Genomic DNA, 22579 nt, shown 5'->3' on the forward strand with positions numbered 1-22579 from the left:
GAACCCGGGTTTCACGGACGGAAGGCGCCGCAAACCAGCACGAGCTAAACTGGCTCCCACTCAAATAGACTTATCATTATATGTATTTTTTATTTTAATCTTGAGAGGTTTTACTCTACAGTTTTTCCTTCTTTTTAGCATGTTGCTAAATACCCTTCTTTAAAGGGACTTTTTTTCTTAAAATGTAAGTTATTTATGTTTCCTTTTTTTTTGCTGACATGTCTAAACCTTGGAGGTACAGTTGAGAATTGAAAGCCTGGGAAAATGTATGGGAGGATGCACACGAGTGAGAGGGGCCCCACCTTTTCAGACCCCGCTCAACAGTTTGTTCCTGCTCTGTAGGCAATACACATAACGTTTGATGGCTGGAAATGTTGCTGCTTTAGGTCAGGAATTCAGCTGGACTTCTTGATGTGACCTAAACATGTCAGACATGGTAGATTTTTTTTTCTAAAACCACAACCAGTTTTTCATCTTAATTCTCATTATCTCATTTATTCCTTTTTATGAACCCCACAAAACTTGATAATTCCACCCAGTGGTGGAGCTAGAACATTTTTGTGGGGAGAGAGAATTTAGGAAGGCGGCAAATGAGAACAGTAGAGTGGACAAACATTTTAACAGTAATGATCAAAAATATGTCTTTTAAATCGTTTTATTATTGATTAGTTATTATTAATGAGTTTTCCAAATAGAGGGATTTTCTCTTGCCATGGCATGGAAACAGATTTTGACTAAGGCCAAGGTGTTGATGGGCCAGGATTGACAATACTGGGGCGGAGAAAATAATTTAAAGGGCTCAAGATTTTATTTTATTTAAAAAATGTTGTTTTTTATTTTTAAAATCCTTAAAGAACTGTATTAATGGTTTGCTAATCTTTGTCTTAAATTTTACTAAATTTGACCCAAAAACGGGCCAAACAAGTGAGGCTAAGTTGTCATTTCAGAGGAGAGTTTGATTGACTCTTTCCAATGAAATGATGTAATTGCTGTGACACTCAAACTGTTGCATCATTTATATATACGTATATATTTAAAATAAAACAACCATGAATACAACAATAAATCATTAAAATTTTGATTGTTTAGATTTAAACATTGTATACTTGTGTCTTCTTGTAATGCTGCAATTTAATATACATGTATTTATAAATGGAAAATAGGAATCTTCTGTGTTGTTGGAGGATAATAATCCTGCTTTGCATGTACAGTCCCTCCCTTCATTAGTCTCATCCTCACAGTAGTAACTGACAGTCTCATCGGTTGGTGCTGTAACTCCGGCAGAGTAATCTAAAAGCCCGTGTTGTGGGTGGCATGAGATGAAGGGGAGGATTTAGACAGGGTTCTCCTGATGCCCTCCCCCATGTCTCCTAATTAACTGGTACAGATAGTATTCCTTTCACACCTGCCTTCTCAAAGGCATTCATTGGTAACCTTTCCACCTTTTTATTATTTCTTTTTAACAACAGGAAAGTCTTTGGTGTTCAAGAAATTCCACTATGGCTCATTCATGCTTTACCTTCTAATTAGTTTTTCTAGGACTGATGAGGTCAAGTTGTCAAACAAATCCAACTTGACGTGAGTGGTAAAGTCTTATTTATTTTGCTTTCAGGACACATTACATGTGACATGTTTCTCCTGACTGCTGTGACTGGACATTTTTATGTTATAGGAAAGTAAACCTGTGTGCCTTAATTCAAATGGTATTTTCCAATATTGATATAATTCATTTATCTTATTTTTAAACAATTTTATAATGGATTAGGTCAATTTGATTAACAATTTGCCTCGGACAGATCCATCAGATTGATTAAAATAGATTAAATCGATTAATCATTACACCCTTATATAGAAATGATGTCTTAACATTACTTTTTAGACATTTGCAACACCAGTAGGTGAGCGAATTAGAAGGATATGCAGCCTTTTTTTGATTAACAAGTTTTTGCTCTCAATGAACAAAATGTGTTGTCTTGCCAGAGTGGGAAGTTCGTTTCAGCAGAGAGGCAAAGGAGCTGAGAATCAAGGCCAAATGATGTTCTGACAAGGTTGCCTGCAAGGTTTGATGATGGTAGAACACTGAGCTTAAGGGGTTTGTGGGTTGTTCTTTTCATCCTCATATTAATGTGCAGGATTCAGTGCCGTGCGTGCATTTTTTTTTTTATTCTAAAAGAAACAAGCACCCCTGCATCAGCAGTTATTCGCTAGTTTAAAAAAAGGAGCATTCCTTCAAAGAGATTTCTTACTGTCATCCCTATCTTTCAGTCTGCCTCTCCTCTTCCTTCTTTTTTTCCATGTGTATCTGTGAACGATAAAGTCTTTAAGACCTACACTAATCCTGTCATAATGCTGTCATCGTCACTGGCATATTTTATCTTCTCACTTTCTTGGTTATCCTTTGGACTAAAGCAATTACAGAGCTGCAATTGAAACATCAAGTAATTAATTCATTGCTGTGTTGAGCATACTTGGTTTGATGCCACACTTCAAGTGTGAGATGAGTGTTTTTATGGGTCAGTTGTGGAGAAGGGTAAGAATAGCAGTTGGGATTTTATGCCTCTCTTGGCACATGGGACATCCATCCAAGGCCATGAAGTATATAACATGCAGAGTAATGTCATTTAGACCTTGGCAAGCTTCTTGTGTCCTACTCAGGGGACTATCTCGCCTCCACAGCCCCTATCTCTCCCCTCCTCCCTATTCCCTCTCTGTCTCTTCCACCTCATCGTGCTCCACTGCTACACACCACATTGTGTTTTTTCCTCTCTTTTATCCCTCAGCTCCAGCTCCCCCCCCTTCTCATCACTCTTCTTCATCTTTCTTCCTTTCATTCTAATTGTCTTCCCCTCTCTTTATACATCCTCTGCCTCCTGGTACATGCCATCATCTGCAACCACAGTGCCGCAAAACACTGCAGTGCCATGATCCAGAAACCCCACATTAACACTGGGATTTTAACCCAGAGATTATTTAAGTGTGGCATGCCTGCCAGGCAGGGTTCCTCTCTGTAATCTCCATAGCCCGATGAATTGAGTAGCACTGGGAAAGGGGGGATTTGGATGAGTTTGAGGGCTGATAGAGTTCTAGAATCAGTGCAATATGAGCCTTTAGGTATTTCCAATATTCAGTTCAATATAGTCTTAGATTTAAGAGGTGGGGGTGATAGCTTTGCATGTCACAGAGAAACTGAGATGAAATCCCTAACAGACGGGTCCCATTCTTTTCAGTTAGCTATGTATCCTTCTGAGGTTTGCAAAGTAATTTAATTTGAGGTAATTGTAGCAAGGATCCATAATTAAAAGGATTAAAATGCATGCCATTTATAGATGGGCTAAATGAAATGAAATGATGAAGCCACTGGCACCATTTCTGCCACATATATATGTCTTTTCATTGTAAATTCTACTTATCTTTTTTTTTTTCAGTATGTCACAGGGTATTTTCTGTGGGATGAAAAATAACAGTTGATGACCTCCAAAGCAATGAAACTGCATGTTTTTTCTGATCGTTTATTTTATTTATTTTCTTTTCTCTTTTCATTGTGTGCAGGTCACTTAGATTGTGAACCATTTTTTTGGCATCTCACAAAACTTTTGGATTTATAGTGCTGTGTTATGACAGAGTGGTCGAATAGACATGGTCACAGTGGCAGAAGGTTTTGACCTCATCAAAGTGTCAAGTGCCTCCTGATTTTTTGACATTGAGAGGAAGACAGAAAAATAAACTGGTCTTTAAATGTCTGGGACTGCAAGGACTTTCAAATGGATTGGTTACTTACATTTTTCCATGAGCAGCTTTCCTGTGATTTTTTTTTTTTTTTTAATTGATGAGTGGGTCAACATAGATTGTGGGTTTTCGCCCACATAAGGGTACGTGAAGACAAACACTAACAAGGCAATAATTAGTGACATAATAGCCTCAAACATGCAATCAACCACTGAAGGTTTTTAACAGAGCAAGTTGGTCTCGGTTTACTGTTGCATTACTTCAAGGAAAACATGCAGAAAATATAAATCAAACTGGATGAGTTCTCACATAATGAAAGGCAAAAGTTCAGTTACCAATTTTGTCTCCAAGTATAACTATGTTTTATGTGAAGAAAGAATAAAAAATAAATAAACCCAAAAGATCATGTAGCCAATTCTATCTTGGAATTTCTATCATCATTGGTAAAAACAAGGCATATTATCCCATTTTCCCTGTCACTTTATGTTTCTGTGGCATATGGTGGAGGTGACACATGTCCTCCACCTGAGTGGTGTACAACCCTGCTTTCCTCCACATGTCATGTTCTGCAGATGCATACGGAAAGAGCTAAGAGCTAATCATGATGGTGTGCACAGATGTACGGCCTTTAAGTACCTCAGTGCTTAGCATTTATGTGAGACAACTCCTCAGAAGTATTATCTCATCTCGTCCTCATAGAACGAATCAGGAAAATAAGAATCCCTGAGATTAGTGAGATTCATATATATATATTTTTTATTTCTAGACAGGATTTATTTTATAACACTGCGTCTTTAGCGAAACAAAAATGGCAGCGTAAAGTTCATAAAGTTGGTGTGTGAGAGCTTCTGTCACAGAAATGTTAGATTTAAAACCAGCTTTGGTCATCAAATACAGTGTGGAGAGAACTGTTTTAGCACAGCTAAATGTCATCCCAAAGCCTCAAAAGATAAGTGTGCATTTTGGAAATCCACTCTGTGTTGCTATGCAGTACTCTTAAAGGTCACCAGAGGTCATGTGACTTGGTTGGCTTAATAAGGAAACACTAGTAGGTGCCTGAAAGTTGTCCTGTCGTGTAAATGCATCTAACTACCCACAACATTTAACAGCAAACAGGTGGAGTGAGTGGGAATCATTTTGTGCTGCTAGGAAACTGCTTTCTAAAAATCGCTTTTTTACTTTTTCATATCAATCATGCCCCCCTTCAATATTTAGAGCTTGTCTGCTTTTTCATGTTTATGCATTGTTGTGCTTTCTCATCCCCTGTGCACTGTTCTCCTCAAACCTGTTTGCTAAAGAAAGAAGAATGTGGCTGCAGGGGAAGCCTCACCGTGTAGGTAACAGTTTAAACGTCCTTGACAAGTGCACAGTTTGCAAAGGAGCAAATTTAATTTCCATGATTTGAAATTTCAAAGGTATCACCTGCTGTAATTGCTTGACTAGGGAATCCATAAATCACTGTGCAGTAAGGTCATCTTGTAATTTCTTCCCTAATGCTGGCATTTATTTTCTTACCATCTTCCCTTTCTTCTGATTTAATCTAGCCAGGTCATTTAAGAGATTAATTGCTGCCATCTTCAAAAACAACAAATTACTTTCACACATGTCCCAACATTAGAATGGTGTGACCACATACAAGAAAAAATCTTGCCCATCAAAGAAAAATTGTTCTTCCTTTCAGATATAGACCACTAAAGTTCATCTTGTTTTCAAAGTAGTTAAAGTAAAAGCTATTTCCTTAAAGTACCTAGATATAAAAATAAATAAATTAAATATATAGACCACAGCTTTAAGCATCTCAGCTGACAGACGTGCAGGACCACTGTTTAATAATTTACAGGAGTTAATCCTACATTTATCTTTTCATCAAACGCCATGATTTATCAAACCATTATTATTATTAACATATATTTTTTTAATGAAATAGTCTAACTATTTTTAATATAGTGTCTCCTTCTGCTCTATATTTCCTTCAGTCAGTATTTTTTTGGCAAAATTTTATAATTTGCTCTAGGAAGACATGACTAATGTTATTGAAAATTCACTATTTTTTCCCCTTATTTTTAATATTTATTTCTTTGTGTGAAATCCAAACCTGAGACATTTGAAAAAAAAAAAAAGGGATTTGTGGGTCAGATTTTGTAGATGATATCAATAGATATTTCATCTCACAGATGGACTCTGGAAAGGGCTTGTGGGTAACATTGCCTTCCTGCAAAGATGTGACGGACACTTAATTACTTGGCTGACAGAAGTTATCAGCCACCTGCACCCAACAGGGGTCTCTGCCAGACCCCAACCTCTACTTCCTCCCTGTGCACCCACCACTTCATGGGGCAGATTTATGCATATGCTGCTACTCACAATGCAGGTTAGCTCTAAGGTGTTGATTTCTTTGTTATTTTCTGCTTCTTTGTCCTTAGAAAAAGTTAGTTACCAAATGGTTTATGTGTTTTCTATATTATTTATTTAAATTCATGTATCAATCTGCCAAAATATGCCACAAGACACTTAATAAACAAACTATTACCAATGCTTACATTTTTAATGTTCTAAAAATGTGGACCTTCCATGCTTCAAACTGACTTCAAGTGAGTATTCCTCATGTGACTTGAAATACATCCCTGCTAATTTTCCTAACACCTCAGCATCACTGAAGTTAAGACAGACGGCTTTGAGAGCTAAAGAGGAGGTGTTAACTTTTTCTGTCACTTCCATTTTGAAGTGTGAAGTGCTTTTATATTCTGACACATCAGGATATTTCAGCGGGATGAAATTTGTACAGACTTTATGAGCCCCACTGAAACACAAAAAAACAACTATTTTAATCAAATGTTGGTTAGACAAAGGACAAAAAAGGTAAAGTCTATAAAATCTTATTTTTTAAATACAAGTGTTGTACAAACAATTTTAAGCAGACTTATCACATTTAAGGAATACTAACAGTAACAATAAAAAAAGGGGTTGGTAGTTGTTTCATTTTAGTTGATTAAGTTTTGTAATTTATTTTATATTTTAAACATGTCACAAACTGAGAAAACAAATATAAGTATGGGTTATAAGTTCAAAGCACATATCGATTTATTTGAAAAAAAAATAAGATTCTAAACTGATTTGATAGTAAAAGGAGAAAAATAGTTAAGGTGCATTAAAGTCATAATGATAGAAAATGGCATATTTTGATTTGTCATCCTTGCATTTTTAGTTCAACTAAATCTTCTGCAGCAGAAGGATCATTTTTGACTTACTGTGTTTTATTTTAAAAAGAGACCTATTTGTGCTGCTGTCAAAAGTTAAAGAACTAAGAATAGTTTTACAAAAAATATTATAATAATAGGAATTCGATTATTGTAAATATGTAAAAGGTAACTTTAATAAATAAATGGCTTAATGGTCACAGCAACATAAATAGTGTGGTTTTCTAAGCAGTGACTTTGCAGCTCTCACTGGGTTTTTGATCAGTAAGATACTGGACCAAATGGTTCTTTTAGCGTTAAAAGTTGCAGACCCCTAAACTAGACAATAAGACGCAATATTTTCCCCAAGCTAATCATTACATTTTATCAAATTATACATTGTTCTCAAATTGTAGTGAGATGCAAACTCTCTCCTTGTGTATATTTTGTTTTTTAAATCAATCTGAATTTATAGCCATGAATTATGGTCAGAGTTTACTGTTAGGCTGTCTAATCTAATAGGTTATAACTAAAAAACACCCAGTTGAACTTGTGATAATTTTAACAAAAAAATTGTAGCCACTTTTCCTGTGTCCACATCACTCACCCTGCAGCATGTTTAAAGTTAGTATCTGCCAATGATGTTTTTCCTTTACAGAGCTGTTCTGACAACAGCTGGCCTCCTTAACAAGTGAAATGCTAGGATTCTGCAAATGATTTCACCACAGCTGCTGGGAAAAAAAGAAAATAAGCGTGATTCAAACTTGGTGCATGCACCATTGCTATGGATACTAATGTTTACATCATAACTTGATGAATCAGAGACTAACTGTGACTCAGAAGAGCCAGACATGGTTCGTCAAGGTTTCTGAAAGTTTTGATGACAAGTGCAGTGTGAATGCCAGATGTAAATACAGTAAAGTATAAATATATGAGTAAAAAAGAATGGACAATTAGACATTTAGGCTGAGGTGCTGATTTACACGACATGCTAAATAATCAATATGTTCATCAAAATGAGCATTAATTTCCAAAATTGTTACTGTCACTGTTTATCCTGATTACACAAACTAGATCAGAGGCTCTAAAAACAGTGTATTTGCCACCAAATATTTCAAAGCTATGACCTCTTGCAGTAAATTCAGAGTAATGACCAAAAGTAAAGGGTTCAGTTAAAAAAAAGATCCCTCTGGTGAAGTAAACATCCTCATCACATCCTCATCAAAATAAGTGGAGGTTGTGAGCGAGGAGTGTGGATCTGTGTATAGATAACTGATCTCCTATTGAGGACTTGGATAATTCAAATTTTAACTTAAAACCCCAAATGCAGATTTGAATTAAAGATGGATTGAAAGGTGCATAAATGTCAATCAATGTGGATAAACTCTACCACGTCTTGGTTTCATGTAACAACATGTCTTGATGTCAGTCATAGTCATGGTAATTCCCATCAAGATTTATATTGTTCATTACTTTATGTTTAAAATTGACATCAAAGGTCAACATGCAAAGAAATAGTTGGAAATCTGGTCATATGTTTGTCTTATCTATTATTATTATCATAATTATTTCTATCTAATAATAAAACATATAGAGGTGGTGTGGTGGTGGTTTGCACCATCGCCTCACAGCAAGATGCCCTGGTTTGAATCAGCTGGATCATTTCTGTGTAAGAAAGAAAAATCCTAAATATCATAAATAAATGTATTATGCTTCAACTCCAATAGTGCAGTGAAATGGCAAGCTGGCTGATGTAGGTCAGAAATCAAATTACAGGGTCAGCTGCTGCCTTTAATGTAGTTGAAAATTACAAATGGAGATGGGATCATTTCACCTGGGCCTTGTAGTAATGAGGACCCTCAGCTGAGCTGAGCTGAGCTGCATCAAAAAGCATTTCAAAATGTCCATGAAAATCAATTTATTTTGTTTTTCATAACAAGTCAAAGTGAAGTAAATTACTCCCAATCATAAAAACCAGTAATAAACACAGTTTTTTGTATCGATGATTTCATGAACATGTTTTGAATAATTGTGTTTACATTCTGAGTACCGTACATGTTCTGACTGTTATAAAAGAGAAAAAAATACTTGTGCTTCATGTAAAGTAACATTCTTTCTCACTTTAAACACAAAATAAATACAACTTTGTAGCTATAAAATGAAAGTTCTGAATTCATGTAAATGCTTCTGCAACAAAAATTAGTTGAAACACAGATTTCACTTTTTTACACATTATAATTGAATACAGTAAAATATCTCTTTTACAGTCCCACTCCAATCATCTTTTTGATCTATTCTAAAAGCATTTCAGTGGTCTTTTAGTTATGATTATGCTGTTTTTAGGCAAAAAAAAAGTAATTTTCCAGGACATAGTTTCTGTGGAGCAGCTGTAATTTATGACAAGTTCCCCTCTGAATTGTGGGTGGGATTGTTGGCATGACCCCTTTTTATCATATATCTGTTTACACTCTCTCCCGCTAGCTTACAGCCGCTCAAACCACCGACTAAACGTTACCGGTGCAAGAAAATGACTTCCTTGGAGCTTGTATAAAGCACTACAAACCTTTTCTCTGTCATTCCCATTTGCAGAAAGCTTCTCCATCAATAAAAAAATGTGATCATCATGTATCATGAGCAGCAGCTCTGTTTTCAGCCGACTCTTGATGAGTTTTTTGTCTAAAATGCACAAACGTTTCCCTTGAACAATAAGTGGACCACTAAGGCTTAAAAAATGATTTATACATTTTGGGATATTACAGTTCTGCAGGCAAGTTGTCTTTTAGTATGAAAAAAAAAAATGCAACATTATAATTGTCATTCACTATATTTTTTATAACTCGTTCAAATATGATTGCCCGGTAACACCACAGACACAAACTCCTTGTATTATTATCATATAACTTTAAATGGCATTTCTTGGTTCCAGATGCAGAGCTATTTTAAACTTTATTTTTTACGTCAAAAAAGCTTTAAGGAAAGTATGTTATGTGCAGGCAACAAACTATTGTTATGATTTTGCTAAAGTACATGTCAGTGCATTTAAAGGAAGAAAATTAATAGCAATTATTGATACTGAATTCTCATTTTTAAAAGTTGTTGCACTTTAACAGCTGGGATTTTATGTAAATTTTCAGTGAAAGCTACTATTGGCAATTCTGTTAGAGTTTTTGAAACCAAAAGGTCTAAGTGAGAAAAAGGTGCAGGAGTTAAGGTTGAAGTTGGCTTTAATTCACCTCAGGTAGCTTCACATGTGAGATAATCCCCCATAAAACAACTAAACATGATTTGGAGTGCAGTTGGAATGCATTGTAATATGCTTTGTTACAGCAGAGAAGAAATCAACCAACTTCCATCCTACTAGGGTCAAAAAGATGAAAAACATAGTGGCGGGTAGCAAAAATGTAGAAAGAGGCAACACGGGAAATTGTTCTTGTGCTTCAAGAAGTTTAATTTACTCTTTACTAACCTCCTCATGTGCCACTTAGTCTGAAAGCGACTTAAAGCAGGCAATTCTATTGGACAAAAGATCATATCCACGTGTAAACATTTGCGTTGCCACATTTTACAGAATATCTTTTATTTCAAAGAGAATCTGTCATTTTTCGTTTATATAAAAGAATCAAAAAATAACTGTAGCCTCAACAAATGTGTAAAAAATTGAATACTGTATAAAAAGAATATATGTTATTTAAAAAATCTTGATTAAAGCAATGGGTATTGAGACATCTGTCAGCTTAAAAACCTTTTATACTTACGTAAAACAGGACAGGGGTATTTAGGACAAATACCACAATAAAAATGTTCCGTGCGCTGAAGAAAATATTCACTGATATATAAATAGGAGAAAGACAGCTCCATATAGATATAACCTACTTATATGTGAACTTTTTTTCATTGTTTAAAAAAACTAATTTTTACATCCTAGATAGTACAAGTGATGGCATTTTCAGATAAAATACTTTTTTTAACAAGGAAATGTTTTGAAGGAGATGATTTGAAAGAAAGCACTTTAGTTGATCATTTAAATTACAAATTGGTCTTAAAATAGTTCCAAGTGGGGTCTAAGCCAATAATATTTGTCAGTGATTGTTGAAGTTATGCAAATGACATTCCTGCGTTTGACAAGCGTTCTTTTTCCTCACCTTCATTTCCCTTTTCTTCATCTTCCTTGCTCTTGTCTTTTTTTCTTCCTGGCCACTCTTTTCTTTGCATTCATTTTCTATTTTGACTCTCTTGTGCCCTTCATCTCCTCTCGTAAGAAGTTGCTTCCTGGCCTCAAAGGGAACGTTGGGAAGGATCCATCAACACGACTGCTATTCTCAGGAGAATGCATCCAGCTTGTTCCTCGCTTCTACTCTGCTCACTAGTATATCTGTCCAAACCCAGATAGCCTTTGGTGTGGGTCACAGGGTCTATTTTCATATATTCCATAAAGCAGTACAAAGCTGTAAATCCATGCCTTTTTGGGCACCAACCATCATGACACTCATGCATTTATCTAAGCTGTTTGCAATGTTTTTGCTGCCAGTGTGCAGCAGGTCTTAACGTGCAGGTAGGTTATGCACATCATTCTGTTATTTTGTAAACAGTAATGGATTGGTGGTATATATTTTTGTATGTTTTGTGGTGGATGATGAAAGGGTCAAATAAAATACCTGCAGCAGTCCGTGGCATATAGAATTAATATCCCACACGTTTCTGTGGGGGCTTTTGAGAAGCAGCTGGAGACATCCGTATGAAGCTTTAAGCCTCTATGTTGGGCCAAAACAAAGCCTCATTCATCCCCAAATAACAACATCTGGGCATGCTTAACAGCATGGATAAATAAACAAGCCCTATGGACACAAAATCCCCTGCACTGAGTCAGTCTCACACCCCGTCTTCAACAATTCCCTCTTGCAATACTGACGGCTGCTGTTGGTGTGGTACTGGCACGTCAGCACCGACTGTATGTCCAATTAATTAGCCAAACGTTATCTTATTAGCAATAGCTAGAAGACTCAAACAAGCAAAACTCCCTTGCAGTTGCAATGAACCTGTGGCCACAAATGAGCAGGACTCTCTCCTGTTCTGTAACCTCTGTGGTCTGTTGAGTAGGAGGACAGAAAAAAAAAAAAGTCTGTATGTCTTCCTTGGTTTAGAGTGTCCATCGTTAAACAGCTTTTTCTCATGGCTGGCATTCATTCCACGGATACTGCAGAATTAAACCGACCTGCCTACAGCGTGTCCTGATGACACTGCATCAGTAGCCAATGTAATGGTTTCTTTGTCTTTAAGGTATCTGTCTTTGTGGACATCTGCAACATTTGCACAGTGCTGTAAGCAAAAGTCAGCACCATCTGACACGGTTCTAAATCCTTTGCATTGCTCTACACCTGTGCCTCGGTGTTATTTAAAGCACTCAGGGCTTCTGCACCAAAACACCAGCCACCGGCTATTTGCTTATGTGTACTTTCAGTGTGTGTGTGCATAGGGAAACTTGGCTTTTAATCTAGTTTCTTTTAGCAAGAGGCTATGCACAAACAAGAAAAAAACACAACTAAATAAAGTGAAAACTGCTTTTCATGAATGAAGGAAGCACATTTTGATATGTGTAAAAACCCGAACTGTTGCTTTGCAGCATCAGTTGAATATCTGTGCTGATGCTGTGATACAGAAACATGTTGATTTCATAACAGTACATTGACTTTGAAAATACATTTGAAGAATTTTCTTTTTTAATTTGATGCTCTAATCTTTTTTCTTTTTTACCATCACTATGGAAACTCTGAACCACAAACGGATTCCTAAAGTTGGAGGAATAGCATTCTCAGCATAGCGTTGATGTATAAACAGATATGGGCGCTGTCATTAGAAAAAAAGAGAGGGCTGAAAATCTTCCTCACCGCTTGCTGATGGTTGTTTGCACTTATTTACAGGTCTGGTTGCATTAAAAATCACTTCACCCATCACAAAAGGTTTTCTTTATTCCTTTGATAGTCTCCAAACCAGAGGAGATCTAGTCAAGATTTATAAGTTTGTTTGTCAAGCAGAAGTACAATAGAGGACATGCCCAGCAGCATCTTATCTACAGTTGTTGTATCATGGTGTGTTGGTGCTTATCATCTGTCCACAGCTCTTCATAGTAACAGCATGTCACTTGCTTTCCTTGAGGCTTTTTTGGAGTTCACGCTTGTCACCAGTGACTGATACTCCATTGGACTGCTTGAATGTGCGCTGAGCGTGAAACTGCAAATGAAAATAATATGTCATCAAAATTTGAACGTGCCACAGACAGTGTGCCCGTTCCCCGTTTAACCCTAAAAATACGACCCATGAAACGGGTAACTTTAATAACAAAAGTAAGAATTTTAAGCGTTCAAGTGTACCAATAATTCCTGATGACTGTTGTGTTTGATTAACAAATATTTGTCATAAATGAAACACTGTGGTAAAAAAAAAAAAAACACTTCAAACATATTTACATGTACATGCATTATGCAGATGGCAACAGATAAACCGGGTCAAATCAGAGAATCGCTTCCTTTACAAACTGCAGCAAACCAGAGGAAAGTAACTCACAGCCCAATAAGAAGTTTGAGTTTTCAGACTGTACTTGATAAATGGGTGGTGGTCTCATTCTCTTTTAATGTCAAACAGTCTATTCCAAAGGGAGGAGGACTAATTGCAGAAGATTTCACCTCCAACCTTGTCCTTTCAATTAAGGAGTCTCACATGCTTCACAGTTAAAGGCAGGACTCTGTCGGCAGTGTAAAAACCAAAAAAGACTTTAAGGAATGTGCTGTACTTTAGCTGTGTTTAAAGTATTTGGGCCTGAGTGGGAATTTCATGTTTTTGGAATTGGGTTTAAATGCCAGGTAAATGTCGGGGTGTCACACTTGAGAAGAAGATCAGAGGGCCTGTCTGTTGTTTCTCACTTTGTCCAGGAGAGAAGGGATCTTCTCGCTCTCTCTCTCTCTATATATATACCGGTATATATATATGATGACATAGACTGGAGAAGGTTTGGATTGCAATAATTTCTCAAATCATTCACCCATGCTGATCGACTGTTCTCATTCAGTGGCGTTACTATGGTATTGTTGCATGTAAATGCACATAGGTAGCTGTAAACTCATGATTTGATTTGTTATGTCAACCAAGCTCTGTCTGGACATTTTCTCTGCCAAAAGGAATATGTAGATCAAACAATTGTCCTATTTCTATCCAATGACTGTTTCATGTTCATGCAAATCCTTGACTTTTTTTTTTTTCCTTTTGCATAAAAGCCTCCATTTAAGCACAAACATTTTTTTAATTAACTAAAATAAAGACATAGGTAATTTTTCAGAGAAGTAACAAGTAATGCTATAGTGTACAGTCTTCTTCTAAGCAGGAAACACACTCTTTGTAATTTTTTCAAGGGTCCAATGTCAATTTAGACAAAGATTGAATTTCTGTTCTACCCCTTGGCCCTGAACCTTTGCTTACTCTTGTCACTTAACCCTAAACATGAAGGAAAAAGAGGTAGAGATGGCTTTGACAGAATAGTTCTCAAGCTATTTTCAGCAACTACTAAAACCTAGAAAAGCAGAACTAATTGGTTCATTTTCCTTGTACTCATTGTGCTCTATATACATATGTCTCATTATTCATGAATCAAGCTTAAACATTAAGGATTTAAGCCCATGTTCAGGGTTCAAACATGTAAATGTCAAACTTTGATGCAAAATGAAAGAAACATGGAGCAACAGCTAAAAAATTACTATTGTTTAAAAAATGCTTTTAAGGATGAAAAGCATCATATATACTTAAGTACAGGGCTCATGCATCATTTAACAATGGGTATAATGTGTTTAAATATTTTTTTTTTAATGAGAGAAATGGAAATGTACTCTTTACCCTTCTTATCTGTGCAGTTCACTAAAGCCCTTCACTTAATTCATCTATGAAAGACGGAGCCAAAGTTTAATCTTACCAACTCCTCTCCAGTTTCATTTCTACCTTTCATGATTTTTAAAAACTTCTCCACACTTATACAGAATTGTCCATTATGCTTGAGTTCATGTTGCATTTGGCCTTAAACTTTCTGTTCTGAGAATTGACCCATTCAAGAAAAGCTTTGAATCTTTAAATTCCTTTTTATGTTGCTGAATCTATGATTCTGTCTCTTTATTTGCTGAACAGAGAAGAAGAGAAGCAAATGTTAATTTTATTTTATGCAGCAATGGAATTCCAAACCCCACAAAGCCTAAGCTGGCTTTTTAACTCTTACCTGAGAATTTTGTGTCCAGCAGCCTCAGTGGTGGTATAAAACTTAGAAAAATGAGCTACTCTATTAAAAAAGGAAAAAGTAAGAAAGTTTCAGGATGAAGCAGTGTAGAGAGCAACGCAAAAAGAACAAAAAGTAATTTAATCCTGAAGTGAAACATCAGCTTGTCCAATGAGAGTAAGTATAATTAAAACATTAAAAACAAAATGCTGCTGATGTTATATCAAAATATCTGGACAAATATTTTACCATAATGATTCAAAGTACTGTTTTCCTTTTTCCTTTTTTTTAAAGGTAACATGCAACATGTTTCTTTTCTATTATGTAAGTAAAAGAGTCAGTTACTTTTGCGTTTTGGACTGTATTTTCCTCCCCTACTTTTTATCATCTGGAATGAATGGAGAACAAGTTATTGTCTGGTTTGCCTGGTTAGGTCCTTTTTGGACAAAACTGTTTAATGATAAGGTTGTGCTCAAGAAAAGACCAGCTAAGTGGGTCACACAAAAATTGTGTCCTAGTCTGTTAGTTTTTTGCTGTTTTCCTCTTGCATTAAGTAGTTCTTTGAAAGTCTTCAGAAAAACAGTTGGAACAGAAAAATATTTTTTTTTTTGTGTGTAATGGAAATGGAAATTATCATTCAATTATATATTTAAATATGATTTTAGCTATCTAAATGTTATGTATAAGATTTGTGAAAGTTTATCTTTTACATTGCAGTCTTAGTCATATTGCTCCAATCAAGAAGTGGCTTTATGGTAAAAAAAAAAAAAAGTAAGAACGTTTTACAAATTTAGCTTCTCAATCCTTTTTGCTGAGCTTTATTTTAAGACTTTTGTTGAGATAAGTTCATGATTAAAAACATAGGTATTGATTGATAAGTCAATCAATTGTATCAATCATTTAAAATACTCTTTAGATACAGTAGCATACAAATTCATACATAGCTGTTTACATTGTTGACAAAAGCCAATTGGTAAACTCATCTTTGGAGACACATATCTATTGGGAACCAATTTTACAAACAGATGTTGTAACATTTACAGGAAACAATTAGTATCAAATCAAATCTTCTGGCTTCTGATAACATTCCTCAGAGGAAACATGGAAATGTTAAAAAGCTAGGGGCCAAGGATGGAACCTTGAGGCACATCACATTTAATTTTGTGGACCCCTTGCTCACCATAAAGTTTCCCTCCATGAGATAGGAATTAAACCACTTGAGAACAGTAATTGAAAGGCAGAGGCTTTTAATAAACCAAAAGACAATTTCCCAATGTTTTCTAATTCAGAAACAAGGAATTTTTCTTAGAAAAAAAATATTTTATAATTAAACAAATGTGGAGAAAAAAACAAAAAACTAATAAAAAATCACAGAAAAACTATAACAACATATATTAAAAGGAGCAATTTATAATGAATAAATTAGAATGTTGTGTGATTGGCAATGGTGCTCAGTATCCATGAAAAACTATCCTGACATTGTATAAGTACATAGATGCACTTGATTATTGTATTAAAATGTGTTTTTTTTTTTAATTTTGCTGAAAGCAATTGAGAAACACCTAGATCTACAATGAGTTTTGCCAATTAATGTGTTGATAACATTTTTTTTTTTAGCTGTATTTAATTGCAATTCTAAGTGACTTAAGCTACACAATTGACAGTTCGGTTTGTTCTTGTCTCTTGCTAGTTTTTTCAGTTGGAGCTTAAAGACGCTTTGTACATCAGAATCACATTTGAAGAATAAATGGCATCCAAACTGACCTCTAACTTAATGTCATCGACATGGTTTGCATATTAAATCCTTTTGGAGGAGAAATGCTAGACTGTTCTTTGGTTACCATTTGAAAAAGATCACAACCTTGATTATGCAACACCATTTTTTTTTTATTCTTAGAATCCTTTTTCTGGTGTTTTTTTATTAGTCCCTCAGTTAACTTTCAAAGTGTGCTGCATTACTGAAACAGGGAGAAAACACAACAAATCAAACATTGAGGAAGAATCCGTTAAAGAAACAGTTAGTTAAACTTTCAGAATGAAGTCAAAGACCCACTACAGTAGAACCTTTTTTTTTATTTTTGTTGTTGTTTTTAACATGTTCTAATGGCATTTTTCTCCTGATGGGGGACATAAATAAAGAAAATCAAGTTGGAATTTGTAATTCTTCTGATTTATTTTTTCTTATTTGTGTCGAACCAGGAAAAGAAAAAAAGAGGTTGTTGGAAAAAGCTTTAAAGTGTGGCTTAGAAGCTTCAATGGCAAGCCACAAGCGCCTTGGTACGCTTCATTTTGATGCATCCACTATGTACGTCTTTGTTTTCATCATCTGAGCTGGCATCTAGCTCAAAAACTCTACAACTGGATAACCAAAATATTTTTGTTTCACTGGTAATGTTAGGTTGGGGCTGTAAGAGGCTATAAGCTAGCAAAAGAGCATTTTAACAGATGGATGATAGAAAGTGGGGGCGGGGTTGCTCCCTAACAATAGTGCCGCCCACAACTTAGAGGCAAATTTTTTAATGAACTACTGCTGCTCTGCAGAAACTGTCCTAAAAAGCCACAGTTTTTTTGTTTTTTTTTTTGTTTTTTGGCGACATGAAGAGCGACTTTAAGGTTTTCAGAAAGTAAATATAGCAAAAATTTGGCTTACAGGGTTTTGGTTGTTTTGCTCTTTGCTTGTTTTATATTTATCACTCACAAACTCCAATTATGGACCCAACAACAAATAATTTCACAAACAATTTTCTGTTTTGTTTTCTGCTTTCAGATGGGCCGTTGGGACCACGTGGCCTCGTAGAAGCCACAGAGATGTGCACACAAGAGTGCCTAATCTTGGGACATTCAGACAACTGTTGGATGCCTCCTACATTAGGAACATACCAACAGCCCAAATCTCCTGTTTCCAGCTTTGGGTCTCAGCGGGAGTGGGGTCCAAAGGACAAACTCCTCAATGGACACACGCTGTCCAGAACCTGGAAAAATGAGAGCGGACGGTCGGAGCCTTTTGGTGAAAGGAAGCAGTTTGGAAGCGGAGAGGGACACTTCACCAGCAGTGGCATATCTGATATTCCATTAGTGAGTTTGAAGTCCTGCCAGTCAGCCTCCTGCCCGGACAGCCCAAAGGACCAGCAGCTATAAAAGGGACCTTGCTTTTTTGCGCTGTGAAGGGTTCTTGAATCTGGACACAGTTTAACAGGCAGAGCGTCTCACCTGAGCTCCACTCCTGTTCGGTTGTTTTTTTTTTTTTTTTTTCCTGTTTCATCTCTTCAAAAATTAAGTTGATGCTTCTGCAGTGTGACGGCCGCATGGGCTGTGTAGACCACGAAGTAAACGCTTCTGCTGTGCTCTTTACAGTGAACCTTGTTATAACTATAGGAAACTCTTTCTTTTTTCTGTGACCCTCCTTGGATTTCAGTGTGAAATGACATTTTGTGCCCACTTCATGTGTGAATCAGACATGTGGAGGAAGGACCTGCAGAAAACACACAAAAAAAAGAAAAAAAAAGGTCGAACAAATATATACAAAATATTTGTGGTGTAATTGTTATTGAGTTGTCCGGAACTATATTAATCAACACAATCAAAGAAGAAGAAATTTATTTCTGAGAAGAAAAAAAAGTTCTATTAACACTGTTTGTAGTCACTTGTTTATTCATTGTCTATGTGTTTGTAAATAAGGCTTATAACCACAACCATGTATCTGTTGTATCCACGGTAAATGAGAAAGGTGATGCTATAAAGAAAGGCTTCATCCCAGTTTTGGATTCCAGGTGAACAAGGATTCATTCACTTGTAGCTATTTCTTTAAAAGCCCGTAATCTGATTTCAAAATGATTTTGTCAAGTTTGTCCATAATCTTTAAGAATTTTCTTCAAGAACCACAGAACCCATCAGGGAGAAGCATCTTTTCTTCTCCCTAAAAGTATTTTGTATGAAGGATGTCAGTGCTCAATATGCGCATTCTAAAAATTAAAAGCTTTGGAGGCTCTCAATACACTGATTTGGGAAGTGTTCAGTACAATTAAATAGCAATATATTTGTAAATGGCTAAATGTTTTATCTAACGATTACCTTACTACTGTATAGATTTTCATCCTATATTGTGAGTTCACTGAGTGCAATTTCTCAGTAGTACCTTCAATCTATCGATGTGTGTATATAAATATGATTTCCACACAGATTATCTTTTTTCCACACGTTAAGAAAAAACAGAGTAGAAAAACATTTGAATCACTGTGCCTTCATAATGTCTCTTTAGAACACTTATTTGTGCTTAATCAAATGACAGCAGCGTTTTTTGGCCTCAACATTTTGGCCACATTGTCAGATAATCAAATGCCTTATGCATTGTTTGCCAAAATTTAAGACATATTTCACACATGTGTTAAAACGCAAAACTTGAGTTGTTGATTCTGGAAATGAGGCATGTGCAGAAAATGGGTCGCCCATGAAAAATCATCTGTCCTTCTATCGTCTGATCAGGTTGGTTTTTCCCAAAGCATGGAAGGCAAATACACAACGGAACAGCATGCTAAAAGATATAGATTTTAGAATTAACTTATACATTTTTATGTCTTTCTTTCTCTTTCTTTCTTTCTTACTTTTTGCAGGGTGGTAATTGAATCTGGGTTATATAGGTTGAATTACAGTAACATTCAGTTTGTAAAGCACTTTCAGATTTATGTCACAGTATAAAAAAAGTAAAGTAAGATGGAGTGATTTGCTTATTGCAGTTTGTTTGTCAGTTGTGAGGGTGTTTGACATTACAGATACTGAAACAGTTACTCCTTGTTACTATTCTACAGGTATCCAGCTACTGCAATAAATGTTTTAATTGTGTGTTTGCTTAATGTGTGATCAGGATAGTTGCACCAGAGGATTCCAGTCTTTTTCTATTTTTTTTTCTTGCACAAATAAATCATATCAATCTTTATTTATATAGCACTTTTGCATCAAAGGTAACTCAATGGGCTGTACACCAAAATAAATAGTACATTAAAAAAAGCACACAAAATCATAAGTAGGAGAAAAAACTGTAAACATACTATCTTATAAATAAACAAAACTACAGTTTATTTGTGCTCTTTTTAGCATATTTTATTTGTAGAGAGAACAGCATTGCTTCAACACATTATTTCTAAGATCATGACATAAAAACACCTTTAAAGCAGCAAAATAAATCCTCAGAGAGACAAATATATGCAACGAAAACAGCGAAATGCTTCTTTAGCTCAATGTTTAACCCCTATAGCTAGTTTTCAAACAATGTTTTAAAGTCCCAATTATGCCATTTTAGCCACACACAAAAAATAGTAAAGTAAAAGAAATAGTTCCTGCAGAGCAGCAGTAGGTTATTCAAAATTTAAAATAAAATAAGCCTTTAACACCCCAACCCAACATTACCGATGCAGCTAAAATTACTAGCAGTAATGGAGCTATCAAGATGTACAGTTTTGAGGCAGAAGTACATGGATCTGTTTGTCTGCAAGTGGATGCATCAGAATGGAACAGAGCAGGGAGCGTGTTGCCATTTTTTTTGTCTGCTCCTGATTCACAATGATTTGAACAAAGAAATACTCAGAAATGTGAGTTTAAATTTAATTTTCAAAATATGTCCTCCATCATGACAAAAATGCCACTAGAACATGTTAAAAACAACAAAAACCAAATTTTCATTGGAATGGGGCTGTCAGTCAAATAAAATATAATTGATAAATAAAAAATAGAGGATTTTTAAACTTGATTTACTCTACTATCTGAACCCTAAAACTCTACATTGCCATTTTACCAATTATGTTTCTGACTTTGCATTTAAATTGTCAATAAATATGGATATCATGCATCTACTATGTTTATATTTCACATAATAATAAAAATGGCATCCCTTGAAACACACCGGCCATAGCACGTGAAATAATTCTCTTAAATTTTCCCCTTTAGGGTTCTCTCTCTCACTGTAACCTCATTTGATATATTTATCATTTGTCACCCCATGGACCGGCTTATATTTTGGCTCGCCATGCTAGCTATCATCCTGAGCAAGAATAGTTTCTGAGAGGCTTCAAAGCTAATTGCCTTGGAATTTGTGAGAAGAAGTAAATTAGTGTCACGCCATGACCAAGAAAAAAGGTTCCCAATCGCATTTACTTTTTCTATGGCAATTTCTTTCAGATTTCTTTTCCTTTTTTTTTCTGACAAGGAAGCTGCCGTGCACAGAATGGAACACATTGCATTTCAGCAGTGAATCAGGCCCAGAAAATCACACACTTCAGACAGAAGGAGAAAACAGCAGACGGATACAAAACCATCCCCATGCTCTGAGGGCTGCATTTTAAGATAGTAAGAGTACTAATTGATCGTAGAAAATTTCAACACTCACATTAGTTTTATTCAAATTCAAGTTTTAATAGTTGTCAAAAGATCCCATGATCTTGGAACTTAAGATGTCTTGGGTAAGAAGTCTGCTTTGCATACTTGAAGGCAGGCTTTTTGAAAAAACCCTTTTATTCCATCACTTTGGGAACTAAAACACTTTCTGTGGATGTAAGTGAAATGCTAAGTTAATTCATGATCTCATCTTTTTTGCTGTTTATTTGTTTTGGTTTTCTAGTTCCATAAAGCCAACAGTCCTTATCAGTATTCCAGAGTCACTTGGGGAGAGACCACAGACTATTGATGATACGACATGGTTTATTCTATTACTCCTGAACTTTAGGTGTTTGTGTTCATGACCCATGTAGCGGATTCATACAGACTAAACTTCTTGCTCCAAAAATTGCAGAGCTGTTTAGTCTTAAAAAAGACACTTTCATATTTTTCTAACATAAAGTAGTCTAAAGAATGACAGTATTAGCGCCACCATAAAAGAAATATAACCAACTTACAAATACATGAGAATAAAGCATTATTATATGAGAAAGAAATTCAGACAGTATGAGAATAAAGACGCATAATCAAGTAAAAAAGTCATTAACTACTGTATTTTAAAAAATTCAACACATTTACATCTTCACAAGAATACAGTTCTAAATGTATGTGGTTGTTTTTTTTAAATAAAATTTTACATTTAGCTATTACATTGTTTCAATAAAGACAATCAAACTTTGTTTAATTGATGTTGCAGAGAAATCAGATGAATATCACACTGCTTAAGAAGCTCTTTAAATCTGCTTCACTTTTTTTTTAAATGTATAACTTTATTTTTTTAGAACTTTATTTAAAAAGATGAATTCTTCTTTGTAAAATTACAACTTTTTAAGTCTTAAATGTATAATTTAATTTTTTTTGAAGCACTTCAAAGAGAAATTAGTTTAGATTTGTATTTGATTGTTGTTTTTTTATTTTTATTAAATTGGCCATCATCCCTCTAAAAATAAACTAATGAACATAATGACAAGCAAAAAAAGTTTACTTACCCAGTCGCATA

At 35.3% G+C, this 22579-nt stretch overlaps 1 protein-coding gene across 4 annotated transcripts in view; it reads left to right on the forward strand.

Annotated features, from left to right (window-relative positions):
• pcdh9 (protocadherin 9) overlaps positions 1–19992 on the forward strand; it is a 205099-nt gene extending 185107 nt beyond the window's left edge. For all 4 annotated transcript variants that reach the window (XM_020712961.2, XM_020712966.2, XM_011490482.3 and 1 more), the window contains one exon: positions 17921–19992. In XM_020712961.2, coding sequence (XP_020568620.1) covers positions 17921–18291 — 371 coding nt within the window. In that variant the 3' untranslated portion in view covers positions 18292–19992. The remainder of the gene's footprint in view (positions 1–17920) is intronic.
• The last annotated feature ends 2587 nt before the right edge of the window (positions 19993–22579 follow it).

Source organism: Oryzias latipes, chromosome 3, assembly GCF_002234675.1.
Source record: "Oryzias latipes chromosome 3, ASM223467v1".
NCBI lineage: Eukaryota > Metazoa > Chordata > Actinopteri > Beloniformes > Adrianichthyidae > Oryzias > Oryzias latipes.